This window comes from Anolis carolinensis, unplaced genomic scaffold, assembly GCF_035594765.1.
Source record: "Anolis carolinensis isolate JA03-04 unplaced genomic scaffold, rAnoCar3.1.pri scaffold_9, whole genome shotgun sequence".
Taxonomy (NCBI): Eukaryota; Metazoa; Chordata; class Lepidosauria; order Squamata; family Dactyloidae; genus Anolis; species Anolis carolinensis.
The window spans coordinates 27,070,125-27,091,091 of NW_026943820.1; the positions used below are offsets into that span (position 1 = coordinate 27,070,125).

Genomic DNA, 20,967 nt, shown 5'->3' on the forward strand with positions numbered 1-20,967 from the left:
TGTTCAATGCCCTGGAGCGGTATAGTTGGTACTTCCATCAAACAGTAGTATCAGGACCTTTAATAAAGCATATTGACAAGTGTCACAATGTTTCCTGAGATAAATTTGGATTAGGGTAGGCCAGGGGGGAAATAAAGTGCAACGAAACAGTATGTCAATGAGATGGGTCTTACATGTCATTGATTGTTCAAATGCACCTTTAAAAAGCCATGCTTTTAATCACCTGCAAAGCCCCACGGCCTCTCCGGAGCACAGTTTGGGGACAACTGCTCAAGGGAAAATATTTGCACACAGAAGGCGGTCTGAAAGGGTTAAGAGGAAACAATTGGGGCTGGTTCGGCGCAAGGAAGTGGGTCATGTCCTGTGCTGTCCAGGGATGTACAAATGGCCGGTGCCCTTCGCTGTAAGGACAACGAGAGCCGACGAGACTCCGGCTGCTCTTCGTTCTTCCTCCGTAAAGCAGGCTGTGGATTTGGGGGACACGTTGGAGATGGAGCCAACATTCCTGGTGGTCTTGGCAGCTCTTGTGGTCAGCAGGGCTTTGGCTTGCGGGGATGACCCATCCTCTTCCTCCTTCAATGCCACGGGGATTGTCTGCAGGCTCACCAAGGCAGGCGCGCTCGTGCGTAAGTCTCGGCAAGTCTCCATCAAGATCCCATTTGGGATGAACTGGGGAATGCTCTCCATCCACCTGTCATCTTTTCTTCCTTTCTGCTCTCTTTTCTTCATTTCCCTTTGCTTGCGTTTTTGCTGTCCAAGAGTAGCCCCAGCGGCTGCTATTGTTGTCGTTATGACACTATCTAACACGATTTCTGTTCCTGGGTCATAAATGTCATTTCCTTTTTTTTTTTTTTAATAAGTTTTTATTAATGCTTTTCAACATAGAGTTAAAAATAAAAAAGAAAGAAAGAAAGAAAGAAAAATTTGCAACAACATGAAAGAAAGAAAAAAATCAGTAACAAAAAGAAATAAAAATAAAGATAAAGAGAACAAAACACACCAGTTACATAAAATTGACTTCCATCTTATACACGGTGTCTTGCATAATAGAAATTTTACCATCTTTTCCTCCACCATCACACTCTGGTATCTATTTCACACAATGCCTATTATTTACATATTCTTATATTTGGCAGACTTTATCATCTGTCTCAATTTAAATCATTACTATGAATTCTTCTCCTTTTAAATAATTTTTGACCATTTCCCAGTCTATTTGTTTTTTTTTTTTTGGTCTTCCTTGATTGTTTTTTAATAAGTATGTTAACCTGTCCATATTCATTATTTCCCAGATCTTATTTGTCCAACATCTTATTTCCGATACTTCTTTGTCTTTCCAGTATTCGGCAAAAACCATTCTCGCTGCGGTAGTAAGATAGTAAAATAGGATTTCCTTATTTCTATCTTTTTCTATATTTAACATCCCTAAGAGGAAATACTTTGGGTCCAGATCTATTCTAATCTGCAACATCTTTTGGATTTTGTAATGAATTTCTTTCCAATAGGCCTTGGCCTTTTTGCAGGTCCACCAACAATGGAAAAAGGTCCCTACCTGTTCCCCACATTTCCAGCATTTGTTTGATTTTTTTAATGGAATTTTGAATTTTTTTTGTGGTGTCCAATACCATCTATAAAATATTTTTATCCAGTTTTCTTTCATGTCCGTCGCATAGGTAAATTTTAACCTGGTATTCCAACTTTTTTCCCATTCATCCAATTGTATCGGTTTCCCAAAGTTTTTCGCCCATTTTATCATGTACTCCTTAATTGGTTCAGTTTCTGTTTCCCATTCTAGTAATTTCTCATAAATTTTGGATATTGTTTTCCTTTCCAATTTCAAAATCTTATCCCAAAAACTTTGTTTCTCCTCGAATGTTGTTTCCTAAATAGGAAAAAGTTTATTAAACTGCAAAAACTTTGTTTTTCGTGGGACATCCTGAAGCTATAGTTATTCAAGGAATATCTGATTGAGTCTCAACAAATTCAGCATAGTTTGTAACTAAGTTTCTGGAGTAGAACAACTTCTTTCAAAGTAAGTACAGTAGAGTCTCACTTATCCAAGACTCGCTTATCCAAGGTTCACTGTGATCTTATTATTATTATTATTATTATTGCATTTATTATTTTACTCTATTTATTATTACATGTATTATTTTCCTGTCTTTATTATTATTATTACATGTATTATTTTACTCTATTATTATTAAAAGAATACATAAGCACATTTACATTAAAAAGATGAGAATAATGATTTGATCAGAGCTGGACGGTCTTATTTTAAATTTGAGGTTTATGTAAATATTCAAAAACATTTAACATACTGATGCCTCAATTAATGTAATTTTGTTGGTATCTATTTTTATTTCTGAAATTTACCACCCTCGACTTATACTGGAGTCAATGTTTTCCCAGTTTTTTGGTGGTAAAATTAGGTGCCTCGGCTTATATTCAGGTCGGCTTATACTCGAGTATATATGGTATTATTATTATTATATTGCATTACATTATAATAATATTATCAATATTATATGTATATACGAAGCCTATCCAGAAAGTAGATTACATTTTGGAATTAAAAATGAACAAAGTATAGGAGAAAACATTTACCATATGCAGTTGAAAGCCACACCCAAATACCACTTCTCAACATAGTCGCCATTCAAATCTAGGCACTTATCATAGCGATGAATGAGCTTGGAAACTCCTTCCCCGCAAAACTCTGCCGCTTGCGTTCTCAACACAGCGTTTTGGCGACAATGCACAGCTGCAGGAAGGGGTGACCGGCTGGTTGAGGACACAAGCGGCAAAGTTTTGTGGGGAAGGAGTTGCCAAGCTCATTCATCGCTATAATAAGTGCCTAGATTTGAATGGCGACTATGTTGAGAAGTGGTATTTGGGTGTGGCTTTCAACTGCATATGGTAAATGTTTTCTCCTATACTTTTTGAGGACGCAAGTGGCAGAGTTTTGTGGGGAAGGAATTGCCAAGCTCATTCATCCCTATGATAAGTGCCTAGATTTGAATGGCGACTACGTGAGATGTGGTATTTGGGTGTGGCTTTCAACTGCATATAGTAAATATTTTCTCCTATACTTTGTTCATTTTTAATTCCAAAACGTAACCTACTTACTGGATAGCCGTCGTACAATATATTATTAGTATAGCACAATATTAGTATCATATATTATGATATTCATCAAGGGCCAGTTAACATCTCCCAAACGAAAGATGCCTCCAGGCAACAGAGGCCAGGCCACCTCTATGCAGATTGACCCTCACTGATTGACTTTGTAGCTTCATGGCAACCCAATGCTATTCAAGCTTGCTAATTGCAACATCCTTCCTTCTCTCCCAACAGTGAATGAGCAAACTGCGCAGGTCATTCAGACGGCGTTCCGACATGCGGACTATCCGGATATCAAAGGGGAGAAGTCTATGAATTTCCTGGGCAAAATCGCCTACGGATTAACAAAGTATGTAATGTATGTATGAACTCTCCATGGTGCTGAAGCCAAGGAGGAATGCGGCTTAGCACCTTGGAAAGCTCATTTTCCATTTGTGATAGAGACTAGAGTTTGTCCCATGTTTTCCATAGGAATCTCTAGCTCAACCAATGTGACTCTTTAAATTTCTGCCTGAAATTGAACTACAGATTCTTAGAGAGAACCCTTCTCTAGGAATTTCTAGGAATTGCACAGGAAGAAACCCTTTGTAAAGACTAGCTAAGGACACACACATGCACACATATGTCAAAGTATGTTTGTAGGTAAAAGTAAAGGTTTTCCCCTGACTTTAAGTCCAGTCGTGTCTGACTCTGTGGGTTGGTGCTCATCTCCATTTCTAAGCCCAAGAGCCGGCGTTGTCCATAGACACCTCAAAGGTCATATGGCCATAGGCATGAGTGCATGGAGCACCGTAACCTTCCCACCAGAGCAGTACCTATTGATCTACTCACACTCTGGGGGTTGGTGCTCATCTCCATTTCTAAGCCCAAGAGCCGGCGTTGTCCATAGACACATCCAAGGTCATGTGGCCATTGGCATGACTGCATGGAGCACCGTAACCTTCCCACCAGAGCAGTACCTATTGATCTACTCACACTCTGGGGGTTGGTGCTCATCTCCATTTCTAAGCCCAAGAGCCGGCGTTGTCCATAGACACCTCCAAGGTCATGTGGCCATAGGCATGGCTGCATGGAGCACCGTAACCTTCCCACCAGAGCGGTACCTATTGATCTACTCACACTCTGGGGGTTGGTGCTCATCTCCATTTCTAAGCCCAAGAGCCGGCATTGTCCATAGACACCTCCAAGGTCATGTGGCCATAGGCATGTCTGCATGGAGCACCGTAACCTTCCCACCAGAGCGGTACCTATTGATCTACTCACACTCTGGGGGTTGGTGCTCATCTCCATTTCTAAGCCCAAGAGCCGGCGTTGTCCATAGACACCTCCAAGGTCATGTGGCCATAGGCATGGCTGCATGGAGCACCGTAACCTTCCCACCAGAGCGGTACCTATTGATTTACTCACACTCTGGGGGTTGGTGCTCATCTCCATTTCTAAGCCCAAGAGCCAACATTGTCCATAGACACCTCCAAGGTCATGTGGCCATAGGCATGGCTGCATGGAGCACCGTAACCTTCCCACCAGAGCGGTACCTATTGATCTACTCACACTCTGGGGGTTGGTGCTCATCTCCATTTCTAAGCCCAAGAGCCAACATTGTCCATAGACACCTCCAAGGTCATATGGCCATAGGCATGACTGCATGGAGCACCGTAACCTTCCCACCAGAGCGGTACCTATTGATCTACTCACATTGGCATGTTTTCGAACTGCTAGGTTGGCAGAAGCTGGGGCTAAGCGCATGTGCTCACTTTGCTCCCTGGATTCGAACCTGCAACCTTTCAGTCCACAAGTTCAGCAGCTCAGCGCTTTAACATGCCACGCCATCAGGGGCTCCCATCAAACAAATAAATAATAATAATAATAATAATAATAATAATAATAATAATAATAATAATTATTATTATTATTGGAGAAGAAAGAAAAAAGGAAGGGGTAAGAGTAAGCACATTTGTGAGCTCCTTTGAAGTTCACAACTAAAAATCAGAATGAATTCACTAACCAATAGAGGAAAAAAAAATCCAAATACTTGGTGTTGATGTGTACTGAACCAACCACCTATTCCTTTTTGACAGCATCCACATCAATGACTTGTCCATAGAAGACAGCAAGGTCAACTTTAAGGAAGACGACGCCATCGATATCGAAATCCACAACGTTTCGGCCTCCTTCCAAGGGACCCTGAGCTATGGATATGTAGGCGCCTGGCTGTGAGTATATATATATGTTCAAGCCCCATATAAAACTACTAACTGTGCCCTGACACGCGTTGCTGTGACTTATGGGAATCATTTGTTGGCAGCCAGGAAAAAAACCCAGCTTTTCCTGATCCTCTAATTTGGACTTTAGTTTTCTAGGTTTTTTTGTTTGAAAGACATATTTTGGATGACTATGTCTTTTGTGGCCAAATTTGGTGTGTTTTGGTTCAGTGGTTTTGTTGTTTACTCCATAGTAAAACACACACTACATTTATATATATATACTAGCTGTGCCCGGCCACGCGTTGCTGTGGCAAAGTGGTGGTAGTATTGGTTGAAAATTGTTGTGTAATTTTTATTTGACTTTATTTGCATTTTTTTATTAATTTTATTGTAAGTTATATTTTTATTTATTATATTTTATTATTTTCTTGTATTATTTTTAGTTATTTTCTGTTATTATAGTATTTTATTGTATTAATTTTTAGTGTTTTTATTATTTTTATTGGGTTGCTAGGAGACCAAGTGGGCGGAGCTTAGCCTTCTAACTGGCAGCAATTGGATAAAAGCAATTTTTCCTCTCTCTCTATTTAGGACTTTATTTTTCTTTTCTTTTTGTTGTATCAACCTAGAGGCGTGGATGATGGGTTGTGTTGTCAAATGTCGAGGTTGGGAGGCCTGTAGTTTTGTTGTTTTGTGGGTCGCCATGATGCCATCACTCTTTTATATATATAGATAGATAGGTGTCTCCAGGCTCCATGAAGACGGGAAGGTCTCCCTATGGTTTGTTGTTATCCGCATCTTTATTTCTATTCTGCCTTTCTCCCCATAAGAGACTCAAGGCAGCAAATACACACTTTGATAAAGGCTTACATGTCAATTATTCCCAAAATCATAAATCACACTCAACTCCTTGTCACTCAGTGGAAGAAGAAGATTTCCTTCCACCCCTTGATCTTGGGGAAGTTACTGCTTTATTGTTTCTTGATGATACCGGATAATAACAATAACAATAATATTTGTTGAAGGCTTTCATGGCTGGAATCACTAAATTGCTGTGAGTTTTTCTGGCTGTACAGCCACTGGAATATGCTACTGAAACATGGCCATACAGCCCTAAAATTCATAGCAACCCAATAATAATAGTAATAATAGCATCTAGTTACTATTACTGCTATTTGTTTATTCATTTATTGTTATTGTTTTGATATTGTTATTTTATTTATTTATTTATTTATTTATTTATTTATTATTTACAACATTTATATCCCGCCCTTCTCACCCGAAGGGACTCAGGGCGGCTTACAAAAATTGGCAAAATTTAATGCCCAAAATACAATCATAAAAACAAAACAATAACAGATCTATTAATAACATTGTTAAAACACATTATAAAACCTTAAAACATATATATAATTAATTACATTCGTCCGAGATCCTCATTCTACATCCTTAATCTACATCTATTATACTTAAGCATTTTTATTATTATTGTTATTAAGAATTATTATTATTATTATTATTATTATTATTATTATTATTGTTGAGCCCCTGGTGGCGCAGCTTGTAAAACCTCTGAGCTGTTAAACTTTCTGACCTAAAGGTCAGTGGTTCGAATCCGGGGAGCAGAGTGAGCTCCCACCGTTAGCCCCAGCTTCTGCCAACCTAGCAGTTCGAAAACATGCAAATGTGAGTAGATCAATAGGTACCGCTCCGGCAGGAAGGTAACGGCAGTCCATGCAGTCATGCCAGTGGCCACATGACCTTGGAGGTGTCTATGTATCCTAGCAGATATCCTGCCATAATGTTTGTGTCTTTTTAAATGTGGCCCCAGGTTGAAACTCGTCCACTCCATTGACTTCGAAATCGCTTCCTCCATCGATTTCCAGATAGACACGAAATTGGGTGAGTAAGTAGCTGCGAAATAAGGAGGCAAATTTTTGGAACAATTGGGATGCGTAATTTTGCAAAAAAAGTCATAGAACACTGTACAATTTCCAAACTCAGGCAGTCTCTCTTTCTCTCGAACAGTTTGTGAAAACGGGCAGATGGTGGTGCACACGTCCAACTGTTACCTCACCTTCCATGAACTGACCCTGCACCTCCAAGGAGACAAAGAGTATGTGCCTTCTTACATAGTGCAGACCTGGGTTTGTTGGTATTAGTATTATTAATAGTAATGTGTTACTATACTAGCTTTAGCACCCGGCGATGCCCAGGTTAGGCCTTTTGTAAGGCTATTTATTAGAAACTAGCTTAGGGACCCAGCGGTGCCTGAGTTATTACAAGAAGGCACTGTTTATTTTGGGTTGTTAGATAATATCAGTTAAGTTTGGTCCAGATCCATCGTTGGTTGGGTTTAGTGCTGTCTGAATAAGGGTGAACTACAACTCCCAAATTCCTAGGGCAATCACTCCGAATCCTGACAGTATTCGCAGTTGGGTCTGTGTGCCAAGTTTGGTCCAGATTTGTCGTCAACTTGGTTCAGGACTCTCTAGATAAGGGTGAACTACAACTCCCAGATGAAAGGTCAATCACCCCCAAAGTGGGCTTGTATACACGGTCATGTTGGGTCTGTGTGCCAAGTTTGGTCCAGATTTGTCGTCAACTGGGTTCGGGACTCTCTAGATAAGGGTGAACTACAACTCCCAGATGAGAGGTCAACCACCCCCAAAGTGGGCTTGTATGCACAGTTGGTCATGTTGGTTCTGTGTGCCAAGTTTGGTCCAGATTTGTCGTCAACTGGGTTCGGGACTCCCTAGATAAGGGTGAACTACAACTCCCAGATGAGAGGTCAATCACCCTCAAAGAAGGATTGTATGTACAGTTGGTCATGTTGGTTCTGTGTGCCAAGTTTGGTCCAGATTTGTCGTCAACTTGGTTCAGGACTCTCTAGATAAGGGTGAACTACAACTCCCAGATGAAAGGTCAATCACCCCCAAAGTGGGCTTGTATGCACAGTTGGTCATGTTGGGTCTGTGTGCCAAGTTTGGTCCAGATTTGTCGTCAACTTGGTTCAGGACTCTCTAGATAAGGGTGAACTACAACTCCCAGATGAAAGGTCAATCACCCCCAAAGTGGGCTTGTATGCACAGTTGGTCATGTTGGGTCTGTGTGCCAAGTTTGGTCCAGATTTGTCGTCAACTTGGTTCAGGACTCTCTAGATAAGGGTGAACTACAACTCCCAGATGAAAGGTCAATCACCCCCAAAGTGGGCTTGTATGCACAGTTGGTCATGTTGGGTCTGTGTGCCAAGTTTGGTCCAGATTTGTCGTCAACTTGGTTCAGGACTCTCTAGATAAGGGTGAACTACAACTCCCAGATGAGAGGTCAATGACCCTCAAAGAAGGACTGTATGTACAGTTGGTCATGTTGGGTCTGTGTGCCAAGTTTGGTCCAGATTTGTCGTCAACTGGGTTCAGGACTCTCTAGATAAGGGTGAACTACAACTCCCAGATGAAAGGTCAATCACCCCCAAAGTGGGCTTGTATACACGGTCATGTTGGGTCTGTGTGCCAAGTTTGGTCCAGATTTGTCGTCAACTGGGTTCAGGACTCTCTAGATAAGGGTGAACTACAACTCCCAGATGAAAGGTCAATCACCCCCAAAGTGGGCTTGTATGCACAGTTGGTCATGTTGGGTCTGTGTGCCAAGTTTGGTCCAGATTTGTCGTCAACTTGGTTCAGGACTCTCTAGATAAGGGTGAACTACAACTCCCAGATGAGAGGTCAATGACCCTCAAAGAAGGACTGTATGTACAGTTGGTCATGTTGGGTCTGTGTGCCAAGTTTGGTCCAGATTTGTCGTCAACTGGGTTCAGGACTCTCTAGATAAGGGTGAACTACAACTCCCAGATGAAAGGTCAATCACCCCCAAAGTGGGCTTGTATACACGGTCATGTTGGGTCTGTGTGCCAAGTTTGGTCCAGATTTGTCGTCAACTGGGTTCAGGACTCTCTAGATAAGGGTGAACTACAACTCCCAGATGAAAGGTCAATCACCCCCAAAGTGGGCTTGTATACACGGTCATGTTGGGTCTGTGTGCCAAGTTTGGTCCAGATTTGTCGTCAACTGGGTTCAGGACTCTCTAGATAAGGGTGAACTACAACTCCCAGATGAAAGGTCAATCACCCCCAAAGTGGGCTTGTATGCACAGTTGGTCATGTTGGGTCTGTGTGCCAAGTTTGGTCCAGATTTGTCGTCAACTTGGTTCAGGACTCTCTAGATAAGGGTGAACTACAACTCCCAGATGAAAGGTCAATCACCCCCAAAGTGGGCTTGTATGCACAGTTGGTCATGTTGGGTCTGTGTGCCAAGTTTGGTCCAGATTTGTCGTCAACTTGGTTCAGGACTCTCTAGATAAGGGTGAACTACAACTCCCAGATGAGAGGTCAATGACCCTCAAAGAAGGACTGTATGTACAGTTGGTCATGTTGGGTCTGTGTGCCAAGTTTGGTCCAGATTTGTCGTCAACTGGGTTCAGGACTCTCTAGATAAGGGTGAACTACAACTCCCAGATGAAAGGTCAATCACCCCCAAAGTGGGCTTGTATACACGGTCATGTTGGGTCTGTGTGCCAAGTTTGGTCCAGATTTGTCGTCAACTGGGTTCAGGACTCTCTAGATAAGGGTGAACTACAACTCCCAGATGAAAGGTCAATCACCCCCAAAGTGGGCTTGTATGCACAGTTGGTCATGTTGGGTCTGTGTGCCAAGTTTGGTCCAGATTTGTCGTCAACTTGGTTCAGGACTCTCTAGATAAGGGTGAACTACAACTCCCAGATGAGAGGTCAATCACCCCCAAAGTGGGCTTGTATGCACAGTTGGTCATGTTGGTTCTGTGTGCCAAGTTTGGTCCAGATTTGTCGTCAACTTGGTTCAGGACTCCCTAGATAAGGGTGAACTACAACTCCCAGATGAGAGGTCAATGACCCTCAAAGAAGGACTGTATGTACAGTTGGTCATGTTGGGTCTGTGTGCCAAGTTTGGTCCAGATTTGTCGTCAACTGGGTTCAGGACTCTCTAGATAAGGGTGAACTACAACTCCCAGATGAAAGGTCAATCACCCCCAAAGTGGGCTTGTATGCACAGTTGGTCATGTTGGGTCTGTGTGCCAAGTTTGGTCCAGATTTGTCGTCAACTGGGTTCAAGACTCTCTAGATAAGGGTGAACTACAACTCCCAGATCTGAGGTCAATCACCCTCAAAGAAGGACTGTATGTACAGTTGGTCATGTTGGGTCTGTGTGCCAAGTTTGGTCCAAATCTGACGTCAGCTGGGTTCAGTGCTTTCTGGATGCAGGTGAACTATAACTCCCAAAATGAAGATCCATTCCCACGAACCCCTGCAGTATGTTCAGTTGGTCATGGGGCTTCTCTGTACCACGTTTGGTCCCAGTCCATTGTTGGTGGGGATCACAGTATCAGTGAAGCTACTGCAAGTCCCATCATCCGTGGCATGTGTAATCCATTCTTACTTGCATGGGAACAACTGAGCAACTGACCACTACTGGTCTGATGTTTTCCTCCATAGATTTACCCACTGTTTTGTCCTTAAAATGGACTGTATTTTGGTTTAAATATTGCTTTTCATGCTCACATTCCTTTTGTCCCCATTCAGTCCAGGATGGTTAAAGCAGCTTTTTACAAACTTCATCTCGTTCACCTTGAAGCTAGTACTCAAAAACCAGGTAAGAATAAGGTATTCTTATATTATATCTCTAAATATTATATACTTATTCAATATACATAAACATTTACTTACTCTATACTTATATTAGACTAGCTGTGCCCGGCCACGCGTTGCTGTGTCTGAGTCTGGTGGTGTTGGTCAGTCTACATTAGGTTGTATTGATGCTGTGACCTCCACCCTTCTTTATACTCACATTAGTAGTAGTATTTGAAGTCTGTTACCTTCTTCAATTTTCGTGTTGATTGATAATTGCTTGAGATCCCTGTTGTCTTTGGTTTGTTGTTAATTGCAATGTCTGATTCTGCTGAGTGCGGTTTATATTTTTATTGTGGTACAATAGTCTTTTTTTTTTGCCTGTGTAGGTGTTTATTATTATTGTTGTTGTAGTGGTCATGAAAGTTGGATAAGTTAGATGCTACTGTATTGTTTTTTGGAGGCCTAGTGTAGCACTGACTAGCCTCTCAGCCTCAGTGCCTGGCTGTTTCTTGCCTGTGATGGTGTTGATTCTTATTGTTGTTGTTATTGTTATTATTGTAATTGTTTTTTTGGAGGCCAAGTGTGAATGTAGGGATTGGGGAGGTGGATGAGTTGTGTTGTCAAATTTTGTATTTGTTATAGTCACAATGCGGGTCCGGATTGTGGGTCCGGATTGTGGTTTTGTGGTGTAGTTGTGTTGTTACAACCGGGAGAAAAGGGTTTTGTGTTGTGTTGTCAAGTTTTATATTTCTGGGGCGTTTAGTTGTGTGCCAAGTTTTGTATTTCTGGGGCGTTTAGTTGTGTTGTTATAGTCACGATGTACTGTTGTGAGTTTTGTGGGTCCGGATTGTGGTTTTGTGGTGTGGTTGTGTTGTTACAATCGGGAGGGAATGCTTTTATGTTGTGTTGCCAAGTTTCATATTTCTGGGGCATTTAGTTGTGTTGCTATAGTCATGATGCGTTGTTGTGAGTTTTGTGGGTCCAGTGTGGTTTTGTGGTGTGGTTGTGTTGTTACAACTGGGAGGCAAGGCTTTTGCATTGTTTTGCCAAGTTTTGTGTTTCTGGGGCGTTTAGTTGTGTTGTTATAGTCATGATGCGTTGTTGTGAGTTTTGTGGGTCCGGATTGTGGTTTTGTGTTGTGGTTGTGTTCTTACAACTGGGAGGCAAGGCTTTTGCGTTGTGTTGTCAAATTTTGTATTTCTGGGGCGTTTAGTTGTGTTATAGTCACTATGCGTTGTTGTGAGTTTTGTGGGTCCGGATTGTGGTTTTGTGGTGTGGTTGTGTTGTTACAACTGGGAGGCAAGGCTTTTGCATTGTTTTGCCAAGTTTTGTGTTTCTGGGGCGTTTAGTTGTGTTGTTATAGTCATGATGCGTTGTTGTGAGTTTTGTGGGTCCGGATTGTGGTTTTGTGTTGTGGTTGTGTTCTTACAACTGGGAGGCAAGGCTTTTGCGTTGTGTTGTCAAATTTTGTATTTCTGGGGCGTTTAGTTGTGTTATAGTCACTATGCGTTGTTGTGAGTTTTGTGGGTCCGGATTGTGGTTTTGTGGTGTAGTTGTGTTGTTACAACCGGGAGGCAAGGCTTTTGTGTTGTGTTGTCAAGTTTTGTATTTCTGGGGCGTTTAGTTGTGTGCCAAGTTTCGTATTTCTGAGGCGTTTAGTTGTGTTGTTATAGTCACGATGCATTGTTGTGAGTTTTGTGGGTCCGGATTGTGGTTTTGTGGTGTGGTTGTGTTGTTACAACCGGGAGGCAAGTCTTTTGCATTGTGTTGTCAAGTTTTATATTTCTGGGGTGTTTAGTTGTGTGCCAAGTTTCGTATTTCTGGGGTGTTTAGTTGTGTTGTTATAGTCACGATGCGTTGTTGTGAGTTTTATGGGTCCGGATTGTGGTTTTGTGGTGTGGTTGTGTTGTTACAACCTGGAGGGAAGGCTTTTGCATTGTGTTGCCAAGTTTTGTATTTCTGGGGCGTTTAGTTGTGTTGTTATCGCATGATGCGTTGTTGTGAGTTTTGTGGGTCCGGATTGTGGTTTTGTGGTGTGGTTGTGTTGTTGTAACCTGGAGGCAAGCCTTTTGCATTGTGTTGCCAAATTTCGTATTTCTGGGATGTTTAGTTTTGTTGTTATAGTCACTGCGCAAACAACTTTATCATTTTATATATATAGATAAATAGATAAATAGAAAGTAGGCAAGTCAGGTTTATATATCTATGAAATGATGTCCAGGGTGGGAGAAAGAACTCTTGTTTGTTAGAGGCAAGTGTGAATGTTTCCATTGGCCAGCTTGATTAGCATTAAATGGCCTTGCAGTTTCAAAACCTGGCTGCTTCCTGCCTGGGGGAATCCTTTATTGGGAGGTGTTAGCTGGCCCTGATTGTTTCCTGTCTGGAATTCCTGTCTTTTCTGAGTGGTGTTCTTTATTTACTGTCCTCATTTTAGAGTTTTTTAAACAATCAGGGCCAGCTAACACCTCCCAACAAAGGATCCCCCCCCCGACAGGAAGCAGCCAGGCTTTGATGCTGCAAGACCATTCAGTGCTTAATGCTTTACATTGTAATTATGTATGTGTGTGGTTGTAATTCTGTGGTTTTTTGTTGTTTCGGATCTATATATTGTCTGTATGCAGCACTTTGCTGAGTTTTGTTGGCTGCCCCAAGTCCCTTTGGGGAGATGGTGGCAGGGTAGAAATATATTATTATTAATATTATTACTATTATGATTATATTATATTACTTATATTATATCATTATTATATTAATATATTAATATTATATATTAAATATATCAATATATTATTATTATATTAATACTTATATTATAGTATTATTATATTAATACTTATATTATAGTATTATTATATTAATATATTAATATATTATATATATGATTTATATATATATAATATTAATATATTAAATATATTATATCAATGTATATTCGTATATTTTTTATTATTATTATTATTATTATTATTATTATTATTATTATTATTATTATTATTATTATTAATCAAGGTGGCCAATTGCAACATTCACACTTACTTCAAACAGACAAGAGTTTTTTCTCCCGTCCTGGACATTATTCCACAGATATATAAACTTGCCTAGTTTCCAAGACCTCATAAACTCTGCCGTAGATGTGGGAGAAAAGTCAGGAGAGAATGCTTCTGGAACTTGGTCTTACAGCCCGGAAAACTCAAAGCAATCCAACTTTTTTTTTAATAATATGGAAAATATATTCTTAGTTTGAAAGTTTTATGTCCTGTTTAATGGTGTTAATCCTTACTTTGAAAGTAGTGATTCTACTCTGGGAACCTATATTTTAATGCCAAAAACTTTGTTAAATGGGTTGATGACAATGTTAAATTGGTGGACCTGAGACCATACAAAGTGTGTTATAAGACAATGTCCCTCCTGCAAAAACAAAGTTTTTGCAGTTTAATAAACTTTTGCCACGTTTTTACGACAGAACCAATGAAGAAATGACATGAATAACCCAGGAACGAAAATCATAGTATAGAATATTAGACTTATTACTATACTATTTGAAATATACAAATATTAGAACAGTTTCAGTATTAAAAACAGGTCAGATTAAATCCTTAAAGACATATTTTTCCCTTTATAGGTGTGTAAAGAAATTAATTTCCTGTCTCAACTCCTGGCAGATTTTATTATGGGCACAGCAAGTAAGAATCCCATTCCCCGCTTTTTTTGTTACAAAAAGCTCCGATTGTGTAACTTTTCATTGCTAGTGAGACATAAAAGTTGTGCAAGAATATAAATACTGTAAATAAATATAAGCAGGATGTTGGGGATATACCGTATATACTCGAGTATTTTTTAAGGGCTGAAAAAGCCCCCCTCGGCTTATACTCGGGTGAGGGTCCTGGTTGGCTTATATTCGGGTCGGCTTATACTCGAGTATATATGGTACATGTATTATTTTTCTCTATTATTATTGGTATTATTACATGTATTATTTTACTCTATTTATTATAATTATTACATGTATCATTTTACTCTATTGATTATTATTACATTTATTATTTCACTCTGGTATTATTATTGTTATTACATGTATTATTTTACTCTATTTATTATAATTATTACATGTTTCATTTTACTCTATTGATTATTATTACATTTATTATTTCACTCTGATCTTAGTATTATTATTATTGCATTTATTATTTTACTCTATTTTTTATTATTAATACCTTTATTATTTCACTCTGGTATTATTATTGTTATTACATGTATTATTTTACTCTATTTATTATAATTATTACATGTTTCATTTTACTCTATTGATTATTATTACATTTATTATTTCACTCTGATCTTAGTATTATTATTATTGCATTTATTATTTTACTCTATTTTTTATTATTAATACCTTTATTATTTCACTCTGGTATTATTATTGTTATTACATGTATTATTTTACTCTATTTATTATAATTATTACATGTTTCATTTTACTCTATTGATTATTATTACATTTATTATTTCACTCTGATCTTAGTATTATTATTATTGCATTTATTATTTTACTCTATTTTTTATTATTAATACCTTTATTATTTCACTCTGGTATTATTATTGTTATTACATGTATTATTTTACTCTATTTATTATAATTATTACATGTTTCATTTTACTCTATTGATTATTATTACATTTATTATTTCACTCTGATCTTAGTATTATTATTATTGCATTTATTATTTTACTCTATTTTTTATTATTAATACCTTTATTATTTCACTCTGGTATTATTTTATTGTTATTACATGTATTATTTTACTCTATTTATTATAATTATTACATGTTTCATTTTGCTCTATTGATTATTATTACATTTATTATTTCACTCTGATCTTAGTATTATTATTATTGCATTTATTATTTTACTCTATTTTTTATTATTAATACATTTATTATTTCACTCTGGTATTATTATTGTTATTACATGTATTATTTTACTCTATTATGATGAAAAGGATACATAAGCACATTTACATTGAAGAAGATGAGAATAATCAGAGTTGGACAGTCTTATCTTAAATGATAGTTTCATGAAAATATTCAAAAACATTTAAACTACTGATGCCTCGATTAATGTAATTTTACTGGTATCTATTTTTATTTCTGAAACTTACCGCTCTCGGCTTCTACTTGAGCCAATGTTTTCCCAGTTTTTTGTGGAAAAATTAGGTACCTCGACTTATATTTGGGTCGGCTTATACTCGAGTATATACGGTAAATTGTCTTGTTAGTTATGCAAATGTTGTTCAGGTCGTGTTTATGTGTACGTGCGTATTGTTGCTTTCTTTCTTTGTGTCTTTTCGGATAAAAATCTGAATTAAAAAATGAAGAGGTTTTGAAGGTAGTCCTCCAACTCTGCAATTTTCAAAAATGTTGAGCCATCATTGGGATTTCTGGGTATCTTTTGAAAGCGACCAATTCATATCATTTTGAAGATATTAGTGATCCTCCTCTTTTGTATTTTTCCGGCAGCAAACTTCCTCCAAGACGGAGATATCGGAATGGATATTTCCCTGACGGCGCATCCGGTGATAAATGCAAACTACCTGCAATCGCATCATAAGGTAAGAAGGAGCGGTTTGACAGGTAAATCGCTCTTTGTTGTTGTTTATTCGTTCAGTCGCTTCCGACTCTTGATGACCTCATGGACCAGGGCCCATGAACATACTGCAGGGGTTTCTGGGAATTCCTTGATATTGGGAGTTGTAGTTCACCTTTATCCATAGAGCACTGAACCCAGACGATGTCAGATCTGTAGCAAACTTGGCACACAGACCCTACACGACCCACTGTGCATTCAGGCCTGGTTTGGGAGTGATTGACCTTGGCATTTGGGAGTTGTAGTTCACCCTTATTCAGAGAGCTCTGAACTCGGGTGAGAACTAACCCAGCCGTTGTAAGGAATTTATAACGCTGCCATCCATTTGTAAAGATGCAACCACCAAAAGATTCAGAGAGGAGACTTTAAAAAAAAAATCCCTTTCTTTCTTCTTATTCATTTTAGATGGTAACGCAACTTGGTTTATAATATATGCGACAGAGGCTTAGATGTTGGAGGAACAATAACAAGTTTATTCAGACACAGAGCTTAGTGGTTACAAAAGATGTTTCTCACTTAGAGGCACTTTTATTAACAGTTACAATACTAGAATGAAGTATGACAAACTCCCTAAAGTGTCATTTCTTTTACTTAAAGTAGTTAGAACTCCTTCCTCTGCTACTTTTAAACCGCAGTCACCCTGTGATATACGATCACAGATTCTCTGTTCCTTACCAGGACACAGACTACATTAAATAAGTTACCAAACTTATTTTAAACCAACTAAAAAAATGAACAATCAAGTCTCCCTTGATCCCCTCAACCTAGGATCAATCTTCCCTGTGCCTCATCAGAGCACAGACTGAATCCCTTTTTTAAACTTTGCACTTTTTCAACAAAATGGCAGTTGGCTCTGCCTACTTCTCCATGGCAACAAGCCTCCGAGTGCTGAGATGCAATAACTGTAATACTTACCCTTTTAAAACACAAACACACAATTAAACATAACATCTGTAAACCAAAAATTCATACTTCCTTATAGCTATCAAATGCCCTTTTCAAATAACCCAGACAAATAACCTGGGTTCCCAAGGTAATAATTTATATTTCTTTTTATGTCTTTGCATGCATTTCGATCTGTATTTTGAAAACTACAGTGGGTCTCATTATTGGAGAAAAAGAGGGATTATATTGTTGTTGTCGTTGTTGTTGTTGTTGTTCTTGTTATTATTATCTTTACATGTATTTCAATCTGCATTTTGCAAACTACTTTGAGTATCTGTATGAGAGAAAAAGAGGGATGATGATATAATAATAATAATCATAATCATCATCATCATCATCAATGTTATTATTATACATTATATACAGTATAATTCCTTTATCCATGCATTTGATATCTAATGCTTGACTTACTCTGGTCTCCAAAACATATCCCTTTGTGAGTCTTTGTGAGCATGTCTAGGGATATATCTACACTACAGAATTAATGTGGTTTGAGACCACTTTAGTTGCATTGGCTCACTTCTATGGAATCCTATGAGTTACAGTTGGGTGCTTCACCTGCACTCATTCAAAGACCTTGTCAAACTGCAACTCCTAATGATTCCATGGCAGTTCAAGTGGTGTCAATCTGCATTAATTCTGCAGTGTAGAATGGTCCTCCAGTGTTGTGGTTCAGTCTGATGATGAGGGGCGATTTGGGTTTCAGCAGGTTGACCAAGGAAATGTTCAAGGCTCTGAATTGTCAGAAATGCAGGCTGACCAAGGAAATGTTGAAGGCTCTGAATTGTTAGAAAAGCCGCAGGCCAGCAGGGAAGCTGAAGTTAGTGATAAGGGTGACCTTTCACAGGATTTAGAACATCAACAAAGTCCAGGTGGCTCTGGCAGTGAGACAGAGGAGATTTACTTAGATAGAGACACAAGATTAAGGTTAAGAGTTCGTCCCAGACATTCTGTGAGAATCGCTAGTAAAGGTGTGGGAACCTAAGGTCAGAGGAATGCTTTACTAGTTTGTAAGCATGGTTAAAAAGGTTGAAACAGGGAAAGACTTCAGATGGAGCAACGTTGATTTTTGGAAGCTTAACTCCTGCCTTGTCTTTGCTCATGAAAATAGATCCTGGCTTTTGTTCCTGCCTAGATTCTGTGTTTGGGTTGTATTTTGGAGTTCATGCTACCTTATTTTCAATTACCTTTGTCAATGTCTATTGTTTCCAAAACATAGGGTTCGCTAATAGTTTCCGGCACTGATAATAGGAAAATGCCTTCTAGCCATTTTGTGCAATTGTCCAGAAAAAAACAGTGGCTTCTCTTCTCTCTCAAAGGGCCTTCTCCTGTACAAGAACCATTCCGGCACCTCACAGAAGTCGACATTTGCACCGTCTCTGCTTTCGGAATCCCGAATGCTCTACTTCTGGTTTTCAGACCACGTTCTGAACTCTTTGGCCTTGGCAGCCTTTCTGGACGGACGCTTGGAAATGACACTCGCCGGGGAGGAATTGCAGGTAAGTCCCAGGTCATCCTATTTCTATATGAAGATCTTCAGAAGAGCATTGTGTGGGAACATAGGGCTGAATTCTACCATTTGTATCAACTCGAGGTTGCCAAGAAAGAACTTCCAATGGGGTGCTGTACTACTTTTGGTAGAGTTTAGTAGATATTTAATAGGGTCTTGAGGGGAGACTTAGAACAAACTTTTATATGAATTGTATGAAAGATGTATGGTTGGGGTCTATATAATCTAGAGATGCCATCCTAAGATGAATCCTGGAAAACTACAAGAAGGAAGTGAAGAATAATTAAAAGTTGCTGATGAGAACTGTGACAAATGGTTAACTGTTGAACTTTTGGTGAAAAACAACGTGTTTACATGATCAGAAACAATGGCTCTTTATGTTAAGGAAATTTTTACAAGGGTCCTTACGTTTACCAACATCAATTAAGAAGAGTCAACATCTGCCAGGAACTGGGAAGTCAGGATATTTCAGGCTGGGAAAACATCTGTTCATTTACAACTTTGGAACAACATCAGCAAGCAATAATGCTATATAAGAAACCTTTATAATATTCCAAAATTGTGATAAACCAAAGGAGTCTGGTCACCCTCCAAGTTCTTCTCCTTGGGAAGGAGAGAGGTAGTGTATTTTATTTATTTATTTATTTATTTATTTATTTATTTATTTATTTATTTACAGTATTTATATTTTGCCCTTCTCACCCCAAAAGGGACTCAGGGCGGATCACGATGCTCAAATAAATGGCAAATATTCAATGCCATTAGACATACGACATACAGATACAAAGGCAATTTGACATTTTTCAGCTTCCAGCTTCATGAGGGTATGTTTGATTCCGGCCACAGGGGGAGCTGCTGCTTCACCGTCCACTTGTGACACCAAGTCCTTGATGGAGTACTTCCTCATTCCTTTCTGCATGCTGCTGGAAAGTTTTATGTTGTCGTAAATTAGTTAAATTAGCCTCCCCACATAAAGTGGTACCTAAATACCTAAAGATGCAACTGTCTTTCGAGCTGCTTAGGTCAACAGCGAGCTAGGCTATTCATGGTCAGGAGCTCAATCCAATCCGGGCTGGTTTCAAACTCATAATCTCTCGGTCTGTAGTGATTTATTGCAGCTGGCTACTAACCAGCTGCGCCACAGCCCGGCCCCATGTACCTTATGCTGGTCACTCCATTGATATGGTTCCACTGTAGGTTTTTTAAACTTTTGGAATAACGTGGCTATGTTTGTTTCCTGTCTTCAATAACAATAAGATTCTCTCTCAATCTCTACTTCCTTACTTGCTTCCCTTTTTAATTCCCGTTCTTTCTGTATTTCCAGAGAATGTTGGAAAGTGAAGAGTTGAAAGCTCACCATGGGATCCTGCAAGAGGTAACTGTTTAGTGAAAATGCCAAACTATTTATTGACAAACAGGGAAGGAATGACCGTATATACTTGAATATAAGCTGACCCGAGGCACCTAATTTTACCACAAAAAGCTGGGAAAACGTATTGACTTGAGTGTAAGCTGAGGGTTGGAAATACAGGAACTACTGGTACATTTCAAAATAAAAATAGATACCAATAAAATTACATTATCTGAGGCATCAGTAGGTTAAAAGTTTTTGAATATTTACATAAAACTGTAATTTAAGATAAGACTGTCCAGCTCTGATTAAACCATTATTCTAACCATCTTCACTGTGAATGTGCTTATGTATCCATCCAATAACAATAAAGAGAGTAAAATAATAAATGTAATAATAATGATGATGATTATAATAATAGAGTAAAATAATGAAAATGTTATAATAACAATAATAATAGAGTAAAATAATAAATGTAAAACAGAATTTCTTCAACTTTCCTCAGTTATTATCTGCATCTCCCCCTTCT

General features: G+C 38.8%; 1 protein-coding gene across 2 annotated transcripts in view; it reads left to right on the forward strand.

The window, feature by feature from the left end:
- Nucleotides 1-354: 354 nt before the first annotated feature.
- The window catches only part of cetp (cholesteryl ester transfer protein), a 30,977-nt gene continuing 10,364 nt past the window's right edge, over nt 355-20,967 (forward strand). For both annotated transcript variants that reach the window (XM_062961747.1, XM_062961748.1), the window contains exons 1-10: nt 355-626; nt 3,358-3,472; nt 5,202-5,336; nt 7,159-7,229; nt 7,356-7,443; nt 10,941-11,010; nt 14,611-14,671; nt 16,506-16,597; nt 18,897-19,076; nt 20,412-20,462. In XM_062961747.1, coding sequence (XP_062817817.1) covers nt 377-626; nt 3,358-3,472; nt 5,202-5,336; nt 7,159-7,229; nt 7,356-7,443; nt 10,941-11,010; nt 14,611-14,671; nt 16,506-16,597; nt 18,897-19,076; nt 20,412-20,462 — 1,113 coding nt within the window. In that variant the 5' untranslated portion in view covers nt 355-376. The remainder of the gene's footprint in view (nt 627-3,357; nt 3,473-5,201; nt 5,337-7,158; nt 7,230-7,355; nt 7,444-10,940; nt 11,011-14,610; nt 14,672-16,505; nt 16,598-18,896; nt 19,077-20,411; nt 20,463-20,967) is intronic.